The sequence below is a fragment of the Chelon labrosus genome (assembly GCF_963514085.1).
Source record: "Chelon labrosus genome assembly, chromosome: 18".
In the NCBI taxonomy this organism is placed as follows: Eukaryota; Metazoa; Chordata; class Actinopteri; order Mugiliformes; family Mugilidae; genus Chelon; species Chelon labrosus.
The window spans coordinates 9,844,119-9,865,482 of record NC_140351.1 but is presented as its reverse complement, the minus strand read 5'-3'; the positions used below and the strand labels follow the sequence as shown (position 1 = coordinate 9,865,482).

Sequence of the window (21,364 nt, the reverse complement as noted above, 5' to 3'; positions counted from 1 at the left end):
CTCTGCAAGAGGACTTTTACCTTGTAGTACCCCTTTGTGTCATCACACTTATCTGTTATTGAAGGACACTGTTGCATTGTTTAATTCTGTGTCATGTTTTTGTGTCTATTTATAATTAACACTGATTTTGGCTTTGGTCTGACAACATTTGTGGAACACGCCACCAATAATAAAGTCGATTTGTCCGGGCTGTGGTTGAGGATTGTTTTTATACACATGAACACACATTCCAAAAAGAACTTAATTAAGGGCCATCGCTGGCTGATTAAAATTAGTTAATTACCACTCGAGGACTATTGAATTTCCCCTATTCAATTGGGAACAAAAGCTTTAAGTGTTGCCCTTCTGAACAGACAGTGTCGTCTGTCCCGGTCTCATTAACTGATTATCCAATAGTATCAAGAGTTTCTAATCAAGCTATTAATCATCAGCGCATGAGGCCTGCGCCGTGAAGAGGAAAAACAACATTTAAAGGCAAATCTTTAAACAGCCCTGTCATAAACAGCCCTGTTAAAGACCAGTCGCGTAAACACTTGATTTTGGCCACATTTGCACCTCGTTTCTCACACATACACGAACCTAACAGTTCAGTGCTTGTGTCCAGAGGAGGCTCATAGTAGATCTTTGTGCAGGACTCCAGCTATATGCCGCAGAAGAGAGCACGATGTGTGTGGGTGTTTTGGCTGTTTGTGGTTTCAGGGGGGGATACATGAATGACTGTAAGCAGGAAAGGATACTGGAGCTTGTTTAAACCTTACCAGCGGCAAGGCCAGGTTGTGCTCATGAGGTGCATGCAGGCACATATTAAATTTTGATCAACGGTTGCCCTTTTAAATGAAGTAAGTGTCACGATTTCACAGACATCACCATGAAACGTTCGAAGTTTATCACCTAGATTAAGTCAATTTGGGTTTTTTTCCATCATATTTTTGTGATTAAAATAAATAAACAGGCCAGAAATGATAAATGAACAAACTTCTCTTAAAATGTTGAGAATTTACAGTAGACAGAAATAAAACTGGAAGTTTTTTGTGCATGCAAGAACCACTAAAGAGAAGATTTCTGGCTCAGAGAATAAAAAATTAGGATTTTGAAAAATTGCCTAATTATCTTAAAAGTCCATACATTTATATTAGAAACCATCATTTAGTGTACATCATCGTGAAACCCCAATTAATTTCTTACATTCAGAAAATTGTGTTTACACAACAAGCTTCCTCAAATTGTATCTTTAAATATGCAAATTAGGTGTTATCTAAGAAAATAAGCACTGATCTCCACAAATTTGCATTTCGGACATTTTCTATTTTGCAAAATAACTCAAAATCCCGGATTTTTTTTAATTAACCGTCTGTTGTTTTTTCCTGTTCCTTTAAAAGCAAATTTTGCTGCTTAATTATGGGGACATCGTCACTCTGTGCTCATGTTCATAAGCACATTTTACACAGTCACTCTGAGGTGGCATTTTGGTGTCCCACAGCTTGTCCATGTTTGAGTAACTAAGTGAGCTTGACTCATACTTATCGAGAATAGAAGATGTGCAGTTTTTCTCTCCCTTGCCTGCACACCCAGTGATCATTCTGCTTAGGACTGATTACATAATCTGCAAACAGAGCTACAGCAGGTTGCAAAAATGCTTATGCAATATGACAGAATTATTGTGCTGACTGCAGGGTGGGATGCAGGTCAGCAAGCAGGTGCAGTCAAGAGGAGCTGAGAGACTCTAATGCCCACAAGCTGCTCTTAAATTTTGAGTTAAAACTGTATGTTCAAATTTGGGTTATATTGTGTACACCTTTGGAGTTTTGCAGGGAAGATTTAACGGATCAGTATAAACCTCACTATCTGCATGACACTTACACGCATTCACAGAGAGCCTCCAGTCAGCTCACTCTGATTATCTGTCCGAGGGATTAAGATTTTTTCTTCTGAGCTCAGGTTGAGCTAATGCAATTGGCTGTGCAAGGGCTGGCGCTGCTAATGTGCTATTTACAGCATGTCTAAGTCTCACATGACAACAAGTGCACATGGCAGAATATGAATATGTTTCCAGTGCATCAAAGAGAACACTGCAAATCTGATTTGTGTTGTGCGGCGCTCTATGACATGCAGCGTTTTTGTGTTTAGGCTTTGCATGCTGTACGTAGCACATATGGGAAGGGGATCTCAGATCAAGTCTTCATATCAGCACACATCTGCCGCTCTAACGTGTCCTTAACTCAAACATAAATTTCCCAACAGCTGCGGCGCCGACTCAAGCCTCCGTGTTTAAAATAAACCTATGAAAGAGCTGAAGAGTTCTTACCCTAAATCAACCATCAAAGTCTCCTATGTCAGTATTCATCATATCCATATTGCCTGGGGTAAAGGCCCCCCCACCCCCACATAAACTTTGAGGATTAGTGCTTTATTTGAATTCATGATACAGCTGTTGAAACTCCCCATAACGTGATAGAGAACAAACACTGACGAGGCAGGGAATAATATAAAAAAACGCAAACAGCTTTCCTAAGTGCTTACCACACTAAATCGAGTGCTTTGTGAAACAACTTGCAATATTGAGGCATTTAGAATACTGACGAATCCCTAATGGGCTGTAGTTATCCAGCTTTATTCGCTGGAAGACACGTTTATTGCCAAGCAATATCGTGCCAATTTTCTTTTTTACTATAAGTGAATTGTTGCTTTATTCCACTGAACATTTCTGTGAGGAGCACTAGAAATACAGAGGGATGGATCAGGATGCAAAACTGGATCACAACTTTGAATGCATAGCATCTTGGTCTGTGTTCATACCTGTACGGCTTGTGATCGGATCACCCATGACGCATTATAATGGCAGGTGTGAACGGGACCTTAAATCAAGGGTAGGGCTACACATACTGTGTACTGTATCACATAGTTATACAGCAAATTCTTAAAAACCTAGGGGTTGCTAGGGCTACTTAGATAAACGTAATGTGCTCTGATACAGCCGCCCTGCAATAAATCCTACTTCATGACTTAGCAGTTATTTTGTGGGTTTTTTTTGAACTGTGTTGCATTAGAAGGAAACAAAACATTCATTTACTGTAACTTGTCCTCTGAAGGGTCGTGGGGGGGGGGGGGGGGGGGGGGGGGCAGGAGCCTATCCCGGCTGTCATCGGGTGGGGGTGGAGTACACCCTGGACAGGTCACCAGTCTATCGCAGGGCTAACACAGAGAGACAGACAACCATTCACACTCACATTCACACCTAGGGCTTATTTAGAATCACCAGTGAACCTAATGCCACACAGAAAGTCCCCAAACATTGTGATTATGAAAGCAGACAGCTGCATGTGTGATCTTACACCAAAAGTAGAATACTGAGGAAAGAGGTGAGAATAACTAAAGATAAGCAGAAACACAATGACAGGAAATGCAAGTAACCATCCAAACTACAGTATACAAAGGCTTTGCTGTAAAGCCATGGAACATTTGCACGTGCTTCACCTTCCATGCAAACTCCACACAGAAAGGCCCCATGCTGTGAGGCATCAGTGCTAATCACCACACCGCTGTGCTGCCCAACAATCCCATTCAGCCTTCATAATGGCATTAGATTTTTTGTTTATTTTTTATTAACTAATCATACCTAAAGATGAGAATAGTTTGCCATCTATTACTCTGGTGTCCGTGAGTCCTCCGTGGCTTGACCACGAAGTGAAACCTCACATGTCTCTCCAAGTGCTAACGCTGACAGTCACCCACACAGCAGCAGACCGACACCATAGATACCAATGGAGATGGAGGAGCCCAGGAGAGCAGGGCTCTCAGCTGGGTGTAGATGAAGGTATCATAATAATGGGTACACACAGGGACTGTTATGGACTTGGTTTTTCCACAGCAGCTGATGTCAGCAAACTGATGTTATTGAATCTAGCCTGTCAGAATATTGTGGTATTTGAGCAGCACATATTCTCTGAGAAATTGTCCACAGGAGCTATGAAAGCGTAGTGGCATAGTGCATCTATATTCTTCAAAAATAGATTTTCAGGAATAAAAGTGATGCTGCGCAACTGTTAGGCCAAATAATTTTCAGTGCAGTTTTTTTGTTAAGCTTTAAAACAAGCTTGTCATTTTCTCCTGCCCAGCAGATGAAAATCATTTCCCTTCAATTTAGTGTGAATTTTCCAGAGATTAAACACAGAAGTGCACACACAAGCCAACTCTTAATGAAGCCCAATCTGCGGCTCTGTTATCTGGACTGGATGGTGGCCAAGAAAATGAAAGAGACAGAGGAGCTGAGCAGAATGTGCCAAGGCTGTTTTTTTATAATATAATATATATCATCTCGGAATCACACTAAATGTGAAAATGCAACCCGTGTGCCACGATCATCTTAATAATGAAAATCCTTTGAATGCCTCATTCTGCCTCATTAGCCTGAAAGCTGGCGTGCCCCTGTGAGTTTACAGTAGAGTGAGGCTTTGTAGATATTCAAAGAAAAATGAGTCATCCTGGGATGGTGCTTGAAGGCTGGTTTTCCCCGCTCAAGTGTTGTTTTCCATAAATCAAATGACATAAACTCATACTCATAGGGGAATTTTTTTTTTTCATCTCAGAGAGCACAAAAAGCACCATACTCGGCTGTAATTTTGCTTTTAGTTTCGGTTCATCATTGGTCTTAAAATATATATTTTTTTAACAGTGCAAACAGGAAACTGAGCAAATCTAAAAATTTGAATATTTTAATGCTTGTTTCCAGGAAATATTGCAAGTAGCTGTCTCTGAATTCAAATTATATACCGAAGTAATATATACGCACGTAAACTAACTAACATAGACTAAATCCCTATGAATATTCTAGGAATATAGTAGAATTCCAAGTAGAATTAATCTCTTATTAGTACACACACACAAAGAGAGAGAGAGGGAGAGAGAGAGAGAGAGAGAGAGAGAGGTCCCAGGCGCGTCTAATCGGATTAGGCGACTGTGGGTTAACAGGCTGCTGTCTCTCTCCGCCCTACACGGGACAGTCGTGCGCGCATACTTTCTGCTGCAGCGCCACTTCTTGAAATACCCTTAGATTCACGCTCTCGCACCGGATAACAGTTACAACTCCGCGTGGTTTCGTTTGTGGACGTGCGAAAGCAAACCTCACTTCGTGGGACGTTCGCGCCGCGAATGGGCGTCACATCCACAGCTCTCCAAAGATGACTGATGGTTTGGTGATGAACTTGTCGCGCAAGCCGTTCAGCTAGTATGACACCACAAATCGAGGAGTTTGTGCAGTTTAGTCTCCCGTGTGAGATGTGAGTGACTTTTTTTTCTTTTTTGAACTCCGAGTTGGATTCTCGTCTTGGAGAGACAGGCAGTCCCATGCTTGCGCCCTGTGTGCCAGGCTGCGCTCTACCCCGAGGACAGTGCCCTAGGCTTGGGGGTTAGATGGTGCTGATTACGGACGACAGGGATGGAGGAGGCGTCCCGTCGGTCCGGGTCAAACATCTCCGACATCAGCAAAAAGTCGGGCACAGCCACCCGACCATAACCGAGGAGCCTCCGTCCAACTCTGACGAGGACTACTTGGGCTCCTGCGAGGAGGAAGAGGACGACGAAGAGGACGACGGAGACGAGGAGGACGACGATGAATTCGAGGAAGTTGACTTCGAGGACTTGGACGATTGTCGGAGCATCTTATCGGACGACTCCTTCTATCCACCGGATGACGTGTTCGCGGACTCAGAGCGCACTCCGTCTCCGGATAGCCCGAAGCCGCTGTCCTTTTTCCAGGCGTGCTGCACCAACAACGCGGCAATCGTCCGGATGATGATCCGGCATGGTGTGAAGGAGGAGGAGGTCAAGCAGACTGACAGGAACAACAAGGTATGAAACACGAAACTTTGCACAACTTCTCACCAGTTGCTCCACAATGTCACATGGGCTGTACACGCACATGCATCTCAAAGCAGACTTATGTGGCAAGGCTTTGTTGAAGTTAAAGGAATTTGCTCAAAAACTATAGGGCACCTTAATATGTTGAGCACTAAACCGAAACACGACTTAGGCCCTGCTTGGTGCCAGAGAGTGCAACAAGTTCAGCCAAGACCCATCCCATCCAGAAGCTATTGATATAATTAAGTCTGAGCTTGTTGCTCTGGCTTACTTACCTATTTCCAGGCCTAGGGAAAAGATCTGGTCAGACCTCTAATACCTTTAATATAGGCCTCTGTCATGTGGAAGTCAGGCCTAGAGGACTGTGGCTTGTAATGGTTTTATATTTATTTAAAAAATATTTGCTTGAATAAAATAAATGCCATAAAAATGTTTTCATAATGAATCCACACCTTTATCCTCCACTATTTTTCACACAAACCTACAGGTCGGAGTGTGTATGTGTGACGGCAGACCTCTGGGTTAGTAGAACACACCATCCTCTGTGTGTGCACATGGCCATTTGCGGGTGAAAATATTATTTATTGAAGAAATGAGAAGGCCTTAGAGCAACTTGACTGGTTTTGTTAATGACCCAATATGCAATTTAAAGCCATAAATTCCACATTAGTGACGGTGTCGGTTTCCGTTATATGCACAGTGCACCGGTCTGCAAATATACAGCAAAACTGTATTAGAGAATATGATCAATATCTAAACCTGGAAACTGCACAATGCATAACAAATGTGGTAAAATGATATCGCTGTCAAAACATTCACTCCAAAAATTCTTATTTGCAGTGAAATCAATGTACGTGTCCATTCATAACTTTCATATCAGTTCACTCCTATCAAACAGCCCAAGGCAACGTGATAAATCCATAGAGATGAAATGCTAATCTGGAATTTGGCAAACATCGAACTGGCTGAGAATGAACTCCACGCTGGACATTAATCTCATCCCTGCTCCTCAGTGTGTTTTATTTATGGTACTTTGTTACCTTACAGCAAGTAAAAGCTTATAAAGCACTTTTTTCCCATATCTTAAGAAATTAAAGAAAAACTGAAATATGCATAGTTTTGAGTAGAAGGAGGAGTTTCACTGCTTTGCATATGCAGGTGGTTTCTGTTTTCATATTTCTGGCTTACATCACAAACTTGCATCTTCAAACTAGAGCCAATTTTCTGTTCTCTGTTCTTTAACCTCCTTCATCTTCTGCCCTGTGTCCTTATTTCTCTGCATATACATTGTCTAACCAGTGCTGAGAACATGGGAAGGAAGAGCAGAATAACATCATAACAATCCCAACATTTCTTCCCTATGCCAGGCTCAGACTAGAAGAGTTTCTGGTTGATTTATTCCCAGATTAAACCCTCCTCACAATCAGAGGAGAAATATGTCCAAAGGGTTGGCTCAGATTATCTGGTAATGTGAGATGTCACATTACAGATCCGCTATTAAACTCCCCTAACCACATGCAAACTGTTCGGGCTAATATTAAACATTTGATATTTAGGATTTCAATTCTGGATGGTTACGTCAGTACTTTCACAAACCAATGAGAGAGACAAATCTACAAGGACACCGAGCAGCAACAGCTGTCGTAGCCATCTAGGGTAATGTTAGTTGGCATACTGAACAATATCTGAACTGTATTGGCAGAATCACAGACACCTACTGGAGCCGAGGGTGAATCAGTAGGTCTATAGCTATTTCTTTTTGCAGCACAATTCCTGTTTAGTTTACATCCGTTCTTCTATGAGATCATGCAAGGGGATGCATTAAACACATCCTGATCTGGCAGATCAGGATGTGTTTAATGCATCCTGATCAAAATGATATCCTGTAGTGTGTGTTGCACTATTTTTTTCAATAATAAAGGGATATCTGTGAAGTGTCTGCAACCAGAATGATTTTAAAACTTTGTACACTGAGCTGTAGTTGAGTTTTTCAGCATTTCTACTTGCAGAACTTAAATGTGTAATTCAAACAGTGTGTGACTTTGTATTTATTCTTATGACAGAATGACACGCTATACATACACGCTGCGCAGGACCCGGAAGCAAAGGTCAAAGGTCCTAAAGGCACTTGATTTATTTTGGCAAGCAACCCTGAGGTACATGTTTGCGTATAGTGTTTGTCTGGGTGTGTGCGTGACGCAGTGAGAGATGAAGAGAAAGACAGTTGTGTTTGTCGAGATAACTCGGATGTGCGCCTGTGCATTCACAATTGACTTTGCCTCACACTCTGACCTCGGGGACGTGCACACACTTAGAGACACAATACAGGTTAGGTAACACATGCATTGGAAACACATCCCGACGCAGATGTCAAGATCCTAAAATAGCAGACAGCTTGACAAAGTGTGCGTGTAAGACAAAGAAGGGTGTTACATTGCAGACCTGCATGTACACTATGCACTCCATTTCCCCTTTCACTTATCAGCAGCTTATATAGGAATGTGGAGTGGTTTGTTAGTCTTGAGAAAGAAATACAGTAGAGGTTGTGAATTATATTTACAGTATTTGATAATGTGGTTTATGCATAGTGCAGTTGCAGTTGTGTGGCTGTGCAAAACTTGTTCAGAACGTGCTGTTCAAAGCTTAATTAGTATTCTGTAGAGTATATGGACTGTTTATAAAAATGGGTCATGATGTTACCCATAGGTTTTTCGAAGAGCCCTTCTGAAGGTCACTGTCAGTGTCTCCAGGCTTTGCCTTCTTTTCACCCCACCTAACTCCTGGCTAGTCTAAAAAAAAAGGGCAAAGAGTTGGTGCATGAGTAGAGCTGAGGCAAAGAGCTGACGACCTCTGATGGCACCCACCTGTCACACGAAGTGGAAAAACCCAGTTAATTCATTTAAACGGGGAATATATATATAAAAAAAATTTATTCTGTTCCCTTGAAATGAATTGCAAAATTAAATATAGAGAGCTATATTTTGTGAAGCTAGCTGTAAACACGTTTTCTGCTGTAAATTTGGACCTTTCAGCATTTGGGTCAACGGGTGTTGACTCGCTTTTTGAGCCAGCCTCTAGTGGCCATTCAAGGAACTCCAGCTCATGGAAATTTCTTTTTGTTGTTTTTAAGCACAAGTTGGTTTGTGCCCTCCTTGCTAATAATGATGACTCTGGTTTTTATTTTTAGAGGTCATGCTCAGTTACCAAACTGTTGTCCAGAACTCGGTTCTGCATTTTGCAAACTGGTGGTTTTGCGTTTTGCAAGTAGACATCTGCTACATTTCCTGGACATGAATGCGCTTTCCTTGTATTTTATTTTATGCTTAAACATTTGTGTCATCAATTGTCAGTATGCAGTTGTGATATTATAATTTCAGTACATTGAGAAGGTTTATTGCAAAGCTTCATCTCCGCTCAGCCCTAGAAAGGCAATAAAACTTTACTTTAAAGTGCACTTGTTGAAACTTACCTGGAATCAGAATGTGAATATAATAAGCCCAGCAGTTACTGATGTAAACAGACAGGAGTCTGTCTTTGTGTCTAGAGAAGACAGGGTGAAGCAGTTCATGTTTTCACTAAACACAGCCTGTGATGACGAGACATTTTACAGGTCACAGGAAAGCATGTGTATTTCATTCTCCTAGTATATTATTACAGCACAGTAACTATCGCTGTCAGAGTCCATATAGTCTCATTGTTGCAGCTTGAATGGCTGATGTGATGGATGGGTGAACTATTGGAATACCGATGTAAAAGTTAGTTGGAAGGCAGAAGACGTCAGGGCTATCTCTTCTGAGTGCTGTCTGTGTGTGACGTGTGTGTTAATGCCGTGCATCAAATTAGTTTCTCACTGTCCTCGGGCACATTTTACCTCGTTTAGGACTGTGTGGTTCCCTCACAGTCATTTGGGTAAGTCATGGTTGCGTAAAAACTCAATAAAACAAAACACGCACACGCACACACACACACCCACACACACAAACGTAAATAGAGAGAGAGAATCCAATCAGCTTAAATCAGGCCACAAGCCTGGCTGCAACCTCCCTCTCTCTTTGTTCCTGTCTCTCTCTCTCTCACACACACACACATACACACACTTTCCCCTTCCTTTAGAACACAATCAAATTTTCCAAATAGGTTGGGATCAGGTGACCGACCAGGACAGATACAGTATGCTCCAGCTGTGCCTGCAGAGCCCTGCCCACAGAGTCAACCGCAGTGCGTCCCGACGAGCACAACGAACAGCTGACCAGCGCGCTGATCATCGACCAACAGGCCAGCAGGCAGATAGACCAAATGAGGCACAGGCAGATAGAGACAGAAATCTGGCACTGCAGACGCTGGCGAGCATGAGGCTGCTGATAGCAAATACAGATGAGTGGAAAAATCAAAGCGACAGTCATACACATCGGATTTGATACAGGCATGTGAACGCTCGGCTGCAGACAGAGAGAGAGACAGGGAGGATATTGACCCAAACATGGCCTAGTAGTCTGAATCAATATTGTGCTTCTGGTGTATCTAGACTGTGTGTGTTTGTGCCAGATTGCATAAGTAAGTACTTCTTGTGAAAATTGAAAAAAAAGGGGTGTGATCAAATCCTTAGCTTGGACTCAAACAGGAAGTTAAAACGGTTTATTAAAGAGGAAGGAAACTGCAAAAGCATCAGCCTCTCAGTTCCTCTGAAGTGACTGGCCAGTAGACTGTGCTGGTTTTCAAGCATGTTGCTGAATGCTATCCTATTTGTTTTTATGTATAGAAAGTTGCAAAGGTTCCCACTACTATCTGATCACATGGTGAAAAAAAGATGGGATTAACAAAGCTGCTGAAACAGCACTAATATCTGAGGCAGCTCCATCCATTATCCAACCAATAATGAGCAAAAGCAAAATTGATTATTGTTTACAGTCTTCTTACGGTATCCCTGATGCAGATCCTTTTTTCTCTTACCAGCTAAAGCTAATTCGAAGATGTCACGGTGCCGGTGCAAACATTTTTCACGTAAGCTCGGGGACCTGTATTTACAGTGCTTCTAGGAATTTGAAGGGTTACACCGGGTACTGTGTCATCCTCTTCAGAGTCGGTTTATAGAGCAGTTCCACATTAACTGTACACAGTTACGTCTCTCCCTCCCTCCCCTTTACTCTCTCTCTCTCTCTCTCTCTCTCTCTGTCTTTCTGACCGATAAGGCTTAGCCCTTCTATTCCTAGCTCTGGATATTCTCCAGATTACTTACTTACTAGTGAGTTTGTGCCTGTGTGTCTGTGTGTGTGTGTGTGTGCACAGGCTAATAATGAGTCCAGTGTGTTTGTGCTCAACACAACCCACTAACCTTGGTATTTTACATGCAACTTTTCATTCATTCAAATTTATTTACCAGTTTGGTGCCTATTGGTAGCTGCTGGTATGGTTTGTTATGACTATGTAAACGTTTGCAAATGTCAAAGTCACGTCTCATGGGAAATGGGCGATACTTAATACATGATACTTAGAGATAACTAATGTTACCTACCAGCTATACATTTTAGTAATCTTGCTTCAAAACAGCATGTTTCATGGAGTGTTAGGACCATGTGCACATAAAAAATAACACTGAACAATGTGTTATTTTCTCTATACGAAACAGGCTGTTGTAAAAGAAATGGTCAGGAACACTTCAAGAGCCTGCATTTACCGTGGTTGCACAATCCAATGTAATGTAACAGGAGAGATTACACACAGAGAGGACATAGCGTCTACATCCATTGGGAGTCTTCATCTTCATTTGGCCTAGATACAAAATAAATAATCCCCCCTTGAAAACTATCGGTAAGGCTTTCTCTCACGCTCCAAGTGTTTACATTTTACTGTATCGCTGACTTTCCACACACACACATTGATTCCTGCAAGTACTTTTAGGCATTGTTTAAGGATTCTTGATCTGCCTCCTCATATTTACACCCCCTTAGCCTCTGAATAAGTAATTAAGTATTTTGTAGCACAACATTTCCCTCACAATTTCTCAGTTCATCCGTATTTGTACGCTACGTGCGAATTTTGCCAGTGCTCCCCAATTCTTCTTTCTCTGTCATCGCCAGCAGCCACTTGTAAAAATCAAAGAGGTGTAACACATTTTCCTGTGTCTAATGCCAGCAACTTAAAAAATTACGTTAAATGCTTGTATGTGTTCATGCATGCGCGTGAGAAAGGTTTCGCAGGGAAAAACGGGACACAGTGAGACGGCTGATATAGCTCCAGACGTGCTGCGGGGCATGCTGTTAAAGTACATCACTGCAAGGCTGGAGGGTTGCCAGGAATGTGTGCGTGTGTGTTTGTGAGAAAGTGTGAGAGAGACATAGACAAGGTCTGCGCGAGAGTGTCCAAGCAGAAAGAGCTATCTGAAGCTGTGCCAGTGTAAGTGAACTTCTGGCAGACGACGGTTACGCCAATGAACCTTTGTTCACCTTCCCGCTAAGGGATGATAACATTAGTGTGACTGTAACTCCTGCTGGCTGACAGCCTGACTCGGTTTAGTTTGCAGTTCAGTTCGTGTTACAGATGAAACCAATTCTAATGTACACGTTGTATCTTATGTAGTTTAACTGGGCCACTGTACAAACCACGTACACCACAGCCACAACATTTGTGCCACCTCCTCAGAAATGTAACTAGGCGCCGCGGCGACTCAGTAATGTGTTTCCGCTTTGGTATTTCCGGCTGCTTCTCCATCTCTGCAATTTTCTAATTGATTGTTTTGATGGAACACATTGAGCAAAGGTTAACTGAGGAGGTTTGGAGATTCAAAAAAGTTTCACTTGCCGTTGTTGAAAGTGAAACAGGAAACAGAAACAACAATTAACTCAACTGGCAAAAAAGACACAGCGCCGACTGGATGTTTGGGTGGCGTTTTTACAGCCAGACAGATGAGCGCATAAGTATAAATGGCTCGCACCGGTGTAGGCTACGTGCGTAGGTTACGCCATCTGTGTCCTGCAGTGCCCTAAATGAGCCTTCAGGCAGTGAATTTTAGGGTCCTGGTAGTTGCAGATTGGGGCCTCCATGGGTCAGGCTTTTCCCACTGCATCAAGTGGATGCAAAGCCTTGGGCTCTTTTTATGATTCTTGAGCTGTTGCGGCAGAGCACACTGTCCTGATGGGGGAGGTATCTCCTGTCTGGGGGTGATGGTATGTGTCGGTAACACCCACAAAAATACCAGGAGCAAAGTTTTTCTACTTGATGTGCTGTGTTGTTTATGTGCAAAGCATACCTTTTACAGCAGAAAGTCCAATCTTGTCTCATCAGACCGTAACAACATTTTTTGGAAGACAGGCTTGGATGTGTTTTCAATCAGAAAAGGCTTGCATCTTGCCACCCTGCCCCATAGCCCAGACAGATGAAGCATAGAGAAATAGTTGTGACATGCAGGGAGCAACCACTACTTGACAAAAAGAGCTGCAGCTCCTTTTATGTGGCTGTCAACCTCTTGACAGCCTCCCTGACCAGTTTCCCCCCTTTTTTTGATATCTATTTTGGAAGGATTCATGTTCTTGATAATGTCATTGGTGTGCCATATTTCCTCCACCTGTTGATGCCTGCCTTCACTGTGTTCAATGGGATATAGGATACACACACCCAGTTATAAAAACATGCTCAAGCTAAAGCAGTTTTTTGAAATAGTTTACCACTAAACTATCCTTTAGGTTCTTATATTTTAACTCTGATTAGTGAGCTTTCAGTAGATCTTTAGGCCTTATCCTCACCAATCTTCACCTCATCAGTGTATTTATTAATTTTAGTAAGGCCGTACTTTTGATCACATCCAGTCTGAGAAGAATAATTCAGGGGAGTGACACAGTGTGCTCAGAAACCAAGAAGTAGGAGGTGCGAAGAATCAAGTAGATTTTATGAGTGCTCTTACGAAGAGAACATCGTGTTACAGAAGCAGGCTCATGAATCAAGTCTGCTTGAGGAATATTAAATGTGGAACACTTTCTGACAACCAACCCAAACAGTGTAATACTTTACTCCAGCTGGAAGAGTTTGGACTCTGGTTCTGAATATGCACAAAGAAATATAATCTTTATCTTTATTTGAGTCGAGGCAGTAGGGTTTTCAGTGGGAGGTGATAGTTGATATGTGGCCAGCTTCGATTACGAACATGCCCTGATCACCTGCAGCCAAGATCATCAAGTTCTGCATGTTTTATTTTAGGATATTTGGTTAAATCTAACACAGCGCGTTGATTTGAACTGCTTCACCGGCTCTGTGTGTTTCGAAGTAGCTCTGACTGGCTTACTTTTCCCAGCCTTACATGGAAGCTTCCATCTAAAGTCCCAGTAGGGTCTGCCGGCGTACAGATTAATAATCTCTTATGACTCCTCGTTAGTATAGTGGACAGTATCTCCGCCTGTCACGCGGAAGACCGGGGTTCGATTCCCCGACGGGGAGAGTCTTGCTAATTTTATTACTCAGTGGAGCAGGTCGGGGAGAGGAGGATGCTAGCCAAACCGTCAAACATCAGGAACAACCCCTCTTTATGAAGGACCGCCTCTGGAGGTCTTTTGTCTCAGCAGCAGTCAGACTCTTTAACATCAGCATTTCTTAGCACTGCTGCTGCTGAGCTTCTTTCCTTGGACGTGCAAAGAGCGTAATACATATGCATATACCAACTCATCCCTGTCATTACCTCATGTCTTTTTCGTGCAATACTTGGTGCAACTCCTATTGGAGTTTGTTTTTATTCATGATATTCATGAATGTCATTATAATTATTCAGCCTCCTTACCACCTCCACTCTCAATTTACACTAGTTGGTTTTTTCATCTTTTGGTTAGCTACTACTGTATTTTATGTACCTTAACGTATTTCCTTTTTTATATATAGTCTTGTCTACCTTCTTCTATTTTTTTGTATCATGTTGTATCTTGCACTGTTGTTCCTTGCTGCCGTAACACCCCACTTTCCCCACTGGGATAAATAAGACTTATCTTATCATTTAGGATTTTTAATGGGGCATAAGGGGGTATTTTCTCTCTCACATTCAAAGGAAACTCCCGAAGTCCATTTGAAAGTTGCATTCATTCGTTCATTCATTCATTCCCTTCACATAACTCGGATTATTCACTACATTTACTCGTGTGCTAGGTGTAAAGCGAGAGGCTGTAATCCTTGTAGCTTCTCCCTGATAGAAATATTTATATATGCAGCATAAAGACGCTGCCTAGCATACGATACGTCAGTTGAGAACTCTCTGTTCCAAAATTTATTCTCGCTCTGGTGGTTAACATGTTTGTCTTGGCCAGGGAAGTGAGCGCCTTCCGGAAAGTACACAACTTTTTACAGGAGTTTTCCAGCCTGGCACTCTCCCAAAGCCTCATAAATTCACACACGCCGACTAACATTTACACGTTTGTCCACGCGCGTATAAAAGGCGAGCCTATTCGGGCTCGAATACACATCCACGCAGGAGTACACAACGGGGATGCTTGTTTTTTTCCACTGAGTTCAAGTTCTCTCAGTGAAAACAAAACAGATGTCATGTTTAATCAAATATATTAGTTTTTGAAGATGCACAGAGGTCCCCTGGTGTTGTTTGGTCTTTACTGACACAGCCTCGATCGCAATTTTCTTCCTATTCTTCCTCACTGTCAGCACTTCACTGCAGTTTCTTTTACCTTAACATTTTTTTTGCTGATTCTCTCTCTTTCCCTCCTCTGTCTCTACGTTTCCTGTCCCCCTTTTTTTTCTTTTTTGCCTCAGACAGGGCTGTTGGTTGCATGTTACCAAGGTTACGTGGACGTCGTCATAGCGCTGTGTCAGTGTCCCTATCTGGATGTCAACTGGCAGGACAGCGAGGGGAACACTGCTCTCATAACTGCTGCACAAGCAGGTAACACACAAACTGACTATTTCACATGCCGGATAGACTTAGTGCACACACGCAAACCCACACATAAACCCACACACACACACAAACCAAGATACAGACGCTGACAGGCTGCTTCTTGTAAAGTTGGACACACACACGCACAAACATACACATACAGGCATTTTTGGCACTAATGCTGACACAGATGAACACACAGACAAGTCTGCACTAGCTCTACCCAACACAAACAGAAGCGATGAGTGTCCGGCCGTATGCATGTGGATCTTTTACATCCAAACCAATGTGGACAAATCAAGTCATTTCAGTTTAGCATAGATTTTAGACTGTATGTTTCGATTTATGTACTGCACGGTAACTGTCCCGTGTCCCTCTGTTGTTTCAGGCCACATAACAATCACAAACTATCTGTTGAACTACTACATTGGGTTGGACATAGAGAGAAGAAACTGTCACGGCTTCACTGCTCTGATGAAAGCTGCCATGCAGGGCAGGGTGGACTGCGTGCGCTCGCTCATGATGGCAGGTGAGGAGAACTTTATGTGGCACTTGTCAATGGGAAGTTACAAAGAGCTTTACAATAAAAAACAGACGGTTACAACAAATACCACCTCTGAAAAATAAACAGTTGTACTACCAAAGCAAGTCTTAAGAAGGGAGTATAGCTGAGGAATCAGCAAAGGATTGGTCACTTTTAGTGATCAGGCGAGACTTTGAACCTGGGAAAGGATCTCGGGCAGAGATCAGTCATAGGAACTCAGTAAATAAGAGATGCAGGCAAGATCTTGATCATTCAAGGATAAAATTCACGGGTAAACGGTGAAGGGAAGCACGGATTGGTGTAATGTGATTGCTTCTCTCAGCACATTTTAAAAGGTACACCTCAGAAATCTGCTGCTAGTTGCTGAATTTTTTTTCAGGAGCATATTATCACCAAATGTTCAGAAGTCTGGTGCACAGATGGACAAATTGATTTAAGAATCTTTAAAAAAGAGCTTTTTGGGTCTTAATCGGATAGATCAGAAAACAGAGAGCCAGGAAGTTGTGGATGAGCGGGAGGGGATGATATGCAGGAAATGGAACAGGCCAGGGAATCTGTGGACTGTTGCCTCAGTTTATGGAGTCCCCCGCTCATCAAGGGGACCTATAAGGATGCACCTTAGTGGAACATTTTAACATAATGGACATGTCTTGCACATATCTAATACTTTACTCCTGGGGAATGTGGTGTTAACATGAGTTGGAATAAGCGCACACAGAGACAGACACGAGACTGTTGTCACAAACTTCTGTATAACTCTTTCTGTCCTCCTGTATGTATTATAAATTAAATGCTTCCTTCGTGCCTCGTGTCCACCAGGAGCTGCGCTGAACGCGAAGGACTTCGGCCGCCACCTGACTGCCAGGGAGTGGGCCTTGTTTACGGGCCGATATGAAACTGCTTGGGTGATGACACGCCTGATGGAGCGACCCACTCCACGCCAGTACCATGACAGGTTCAGGTAAAACTCATAGCTAGCATGTCTGTATTTTAAGAGCAACGTTTCAGGAGCATTTCTTACAGTATTTTCTAAAGTGTGCACCAAGGGAAGTAGTCGAAGGAAGGAAGACAGATTTACATGTACAAACTAAATATTCCTAACTTCTTGATAGTGAGGCTGCATTACTCACAGTTAAATCATGCTGTGCAACTTTACATGGCGCGCAACCAAATTACGAGACGCTGTGATGTATCTCTTGCCTGGAGGCGCTGAGTTCCTTTACAAGCGTTTCTCTTCTCTACCTGGGCAACTCCACAAAGCAGCCACTCGAGGAGCTGTCTGTTGAACATCGCCTATTCCTGCCAGCTGGCTCTGTAGGAAATACATACTCCTGACTAGCCTTCGAGCTACTATGTAGTTATGTACAAATCATCTCAGCATCCGTGTCTTCCGGCAGCATTGCACTTTCTCATGGGGATTTAGACATGCAAGAAAAATTCAATAAGAGGAGATTATTTGGGAGTAAAGAGCAAGCTATATTAAAAAGTGGAGACTCGGGGGAAGGCAGTGGCGGCCCGTGCGTTTTCCGCCTAAGCCTTCAGTGCCCTTCAACCTTATTCAAAACACATCTTGACATGAACGATCGTTATTACACCACTGCTATAAACACCATCACCATACACAATTTTCATTTTACTCACCAGAACTTTAGAAACAATTTAGTGTTCTCCTCTGAATCTGTCAACCAAGGCTAGCTAGCTCCGGGATTAGGCCGCCTTTCCTCATCATATCCAGGTTTTCCTTCAAAGTCTGCCTTGAAAACGTCTTTCTAATACGATCTGCAACCAAGTCGATAGCCTCTCTTCCCTCCGCCATCGTGGGATCAAAAAATAGCTATCAAAACGGGACAATTTGCTTGTGCAGCTCACAACAGATGAACATGAACTGCTAGCTTGGTTAAAACGGAGCTCTGACCCTCCAATCAGAGGACACGAAAACGCTGACGCTACCGTAGGCCACAGAGAAGGCCTAAGAATATGAACTTGACATGTGATTGGTTAAAGGAACAGCATCATTACAGTGTGTTTCAAGCTTCAGCTGCCTGCAGTTTTAATTGTGGAGGCCCAGGCAGATTTCTGTGACTCTGGCTGAAATTGGATAAAAGCTCTAATGTAAAGTTACACTGCCAGAAGCACTGCAGCTGATAGACAGACAAGTCATAAAATAAATAGCATAGGCTATTGGGAATAATTTAATATGATTAATGCGAAAATATTAAAATTTAAGTCAGTGATCTTGATAGTTTAGGCCAGCAGAGAAGGGTTTGCTGGCCCCGATGGTCCGCCACTGGATGAAGAGATGAAAAGACATCCTGGACAACTCAGATGAGATGGAGATGAGTACATGTAGAAAATGATGGATGTAAGAAGGCAGCTATGTGGTTCACCAGAAAGATCAGAGCGTACAGCATTACGTGCATTAAGCAGCTCAAAAGCATAAGATAAAATTAGTCTGGGGAGAAGCTATGACTGCTGATTTTGGAGAGTAAGCCCTTTAAGCGCTTCTTTGTATTAGGAGATTCATATCAAACTTTCTCTTCCAGTCTGGAGTGGCCCCCACTGGCGTCCCTCGTGGCCAAATCCCAGGAGCCCCGAGGCTGTCTGAAGCGCCTGTCAGACACCGTGCGGTCCGTCTTCAACATCGCAAATGTCACCAACCCCGAGGACCAAGGCGTTATCGACCACATGGTTTCCATTACGACCGCCATGAGGAGCCCTTTCATCGCCGTGGCGTGTCACACAGTGAGTGATTAAGCTCGAAAACATGTTTGTTTTGCATTATACCTTTCTTCTTCCTTTATCAGCATCACACAGACTATAGATCCACCCTCATGCCCTTCATTTACTCTCTCACAACAGCAGGCATTTTTTCATTCATAAGCCGAGATAGCGCGAGGCAATGGCTAGAACTACCCTATGTGATAAGAAAGCATTTTTAAGGTGAGCAGAGCCTTTGAAGTTGCCCTGCTCTGCAATATTTCCCATGCTGTGTGCATATCATCAAGTAGTTGGAGAACTCACTTCCTTATCTTCAGATGGAGCCAAACATTCTTGTGCAGTATGGAAATCACCTCCCACAGACTTCAAATTTGCATCGCTGCGCAAATTACCTCCATTTTAGAGTTTTCTACTGTTTATTGTAGCACTAATGATAATATTGTGGTAATAACACTTTAGAGGATAAATGTGCCACTAATTAATCTTTTATTAAATCAACAGATTCTCTGTATTTTCTTGGGATTAGTTCATAATAATTAAAGGGTATAATTAACGGCAGCCTTATCCGATAAGCAGGTTATTCATGGAAGATTAACAGCACACTGCAGAAGTGAAAACAAAGATTGAGCCCTGCTTCTTATTGAGGAAAAAAATATATATATATAATAATATATATTATACACTTACTAGAAACAAATGCATGCTGACATAAGAGTCCAGTACCAAATCACCCTTCAAGACCATCATAATGTTCAATTTATGTTGAAATAGAAAAGTGGTAATTCAACTGTATGATCATTTTGTAGATTTTAGTTTGTGGTGCTGTTAAATTGTATTGAATGAAAAACAAAAGTGTTTCTGTTATTTAGCCTAGACCACCGACTGTAACAGAAACATATACCGATTAGCCACAACATTAAAACCACTGACAGGAGAAGTTAATGACATTGACCATCTTGTGACAATCCAATGTTCTGCTGGGAAACTTTTGGACCTGGTATTCATGTGGATGTTACTTAGACATGGACCACCCACCTAGACCAGACCAGACAATGACACTCCTTGATTGCAGCAGCCATCCTCAACAGGATGCAGCCTGACACAGACAAACACACACAATGGTTTAGGAACAACTCAAAAAACGTGAAAAACAGCACAAGGTGTTGACCTGGCCTCCAAATTCACTATATCCCGAACTGATCCACAGAGGCCCCTTCCCCTCAACCCATACGACCCAAAGGCCCTCACTAACAACATTCTGTTGCCAGACATCACAGGACACCCTCAGAAGGCCCATGTCCATTCTGTGATGAGTCACAACTGTTTTGTTGTAACTTGAATTTTAACAAGTAATACCAATCAGACACTGCTGGTTTTGTTTCAGGTGTGCCCTGACAGTCCTCCAAGTGTCGGCAAACGGTGCTATGCAGTCCCTGAGATCATCCGCCAGCAGCGCGCCAAGGAGCTCCGCTCCATCAACCCCGACAGGGTGGACAGCCATCTCAAACTCTTCCAGAACTCTCGGGTCACACTGGTGCCCAAGACCTCAGTAGACCGCCGAGCCAGCCTTCAGGCCCAGAGCCTGGTGCCTCGACAGAGGAGCTCCAGCCTGGGCATTGTGGCTTATAACGAAGCCATGGAACTGCGGAGAACCAGCCTGCTGCCCGTGCACATGGTGCTCAGGAGGAGCAGCGTCAGGCCGGGCTTCAGCATCCCCAAGGTGAGGGTGTCCAAAGCCCCCCCATCCACCTACGAACCGGAAAAGATTCGGAAGAAGAGCAGCACCAAAGATGGAGGGCACCTCCTGCAGATCCCAAAGTGGCGCTACAAAGAGCTAAAAGAAGAGAGGAAGAAAGCCGAGGAAGCTGAGAGGAGGAGGGTGGAGGCTGCAACCAAGAAACACATTGCTACCGGGAAAAGGAAATAATATCATTACCTCAGAAGATTTACACTAACCCCCAAATCAAAACAACAAAAGCTGGACAGGCCACAACATCAGATTTGGCTTTGCTGTTTTCCACCAATATGTGGCTCAAGGTGAGCGTAGACTTAACAACAGTGTTCCAGGGGGCAGAAGGTTGCTTTCATCTGCTCGCGTTTTGCAAGGGGGGATGCAGAGTGGCCTCTTAAAAATGAGTCCTTTGTGATGTCAAAACAGCGGATACCCAGGGGATTTGATACTTGAAATGTTTTTAGCTAATTTATTTTTAATATTTATTGCTTTTTAATGGATGGCCAGGTCTATATTTTGTTACGCTTTTGGGAATTCATTACGGTAGAGTGTATGTAGCGTCTTGGAGCAGAAGACATTTAATAACACACATTCTTTCCAGCAGAAGTTGTGTCTGTCTTTCTGCCTAAAAAAAAAAACTTTGGAAGCAACT

General features: G+C 42.9%; 1 protein-coding gene across 1 annotated transcript; it reads left to right on the top strand.

The window, feature by feature from the left end:
* Nucleotides 1-4,583: 4,583 nt before the first annotated feature.
* On the top strand, nt 4,584-21,364 carry ankrd33ba (ankyrin repeat domain 33ba). Its single transcript, XM_084566355.1, has 6 exons — nt 4,584-5,847; nt 15,595-15,724; nt 16,107-16,247; nt 17,082-17,223; nt 18,806-19,004; nt 20,365-21,364. The coding sequence occupies exons 1-6, from the start codon at nt 5,410-5,412 to the stop codon at nt 20,905-20,907; spliced, it is 1,593 nt and encodes a 530-aa protein (XP_084422481.1). The 5' UTR covers nt 4,584-5,409; the 3' UTR covers nt 20,908-21,364.

What these genes read in the sequence shown, in the direction of transcription:
- ankrd33ba (XM_084566355.1), top strand. Translation starts at nt 5,410, where the DNA reads ATGGTGCTGATTACGGACGACAGGGATGGAGGAGGCGTCCCGTCGGTC. An exon ending in AGACTGACAGGAACAACAAG is followed by an intron (nt 5,848 to 15,594) that starts GTATGAAACACG and finishes TTTTTGCCTCAG; the next exon opens with ACAGGGCTGTTGGTTGCATG. An exon ending in CAGTACCATGACAGGTTCAG is followed by an intron (nt 17,224 to 18,805) that starts GTAAAACTCATA and finishes TTTCTCTTCCAG; the next exon opens with TCTGGAGTGGCCCCCACTGG.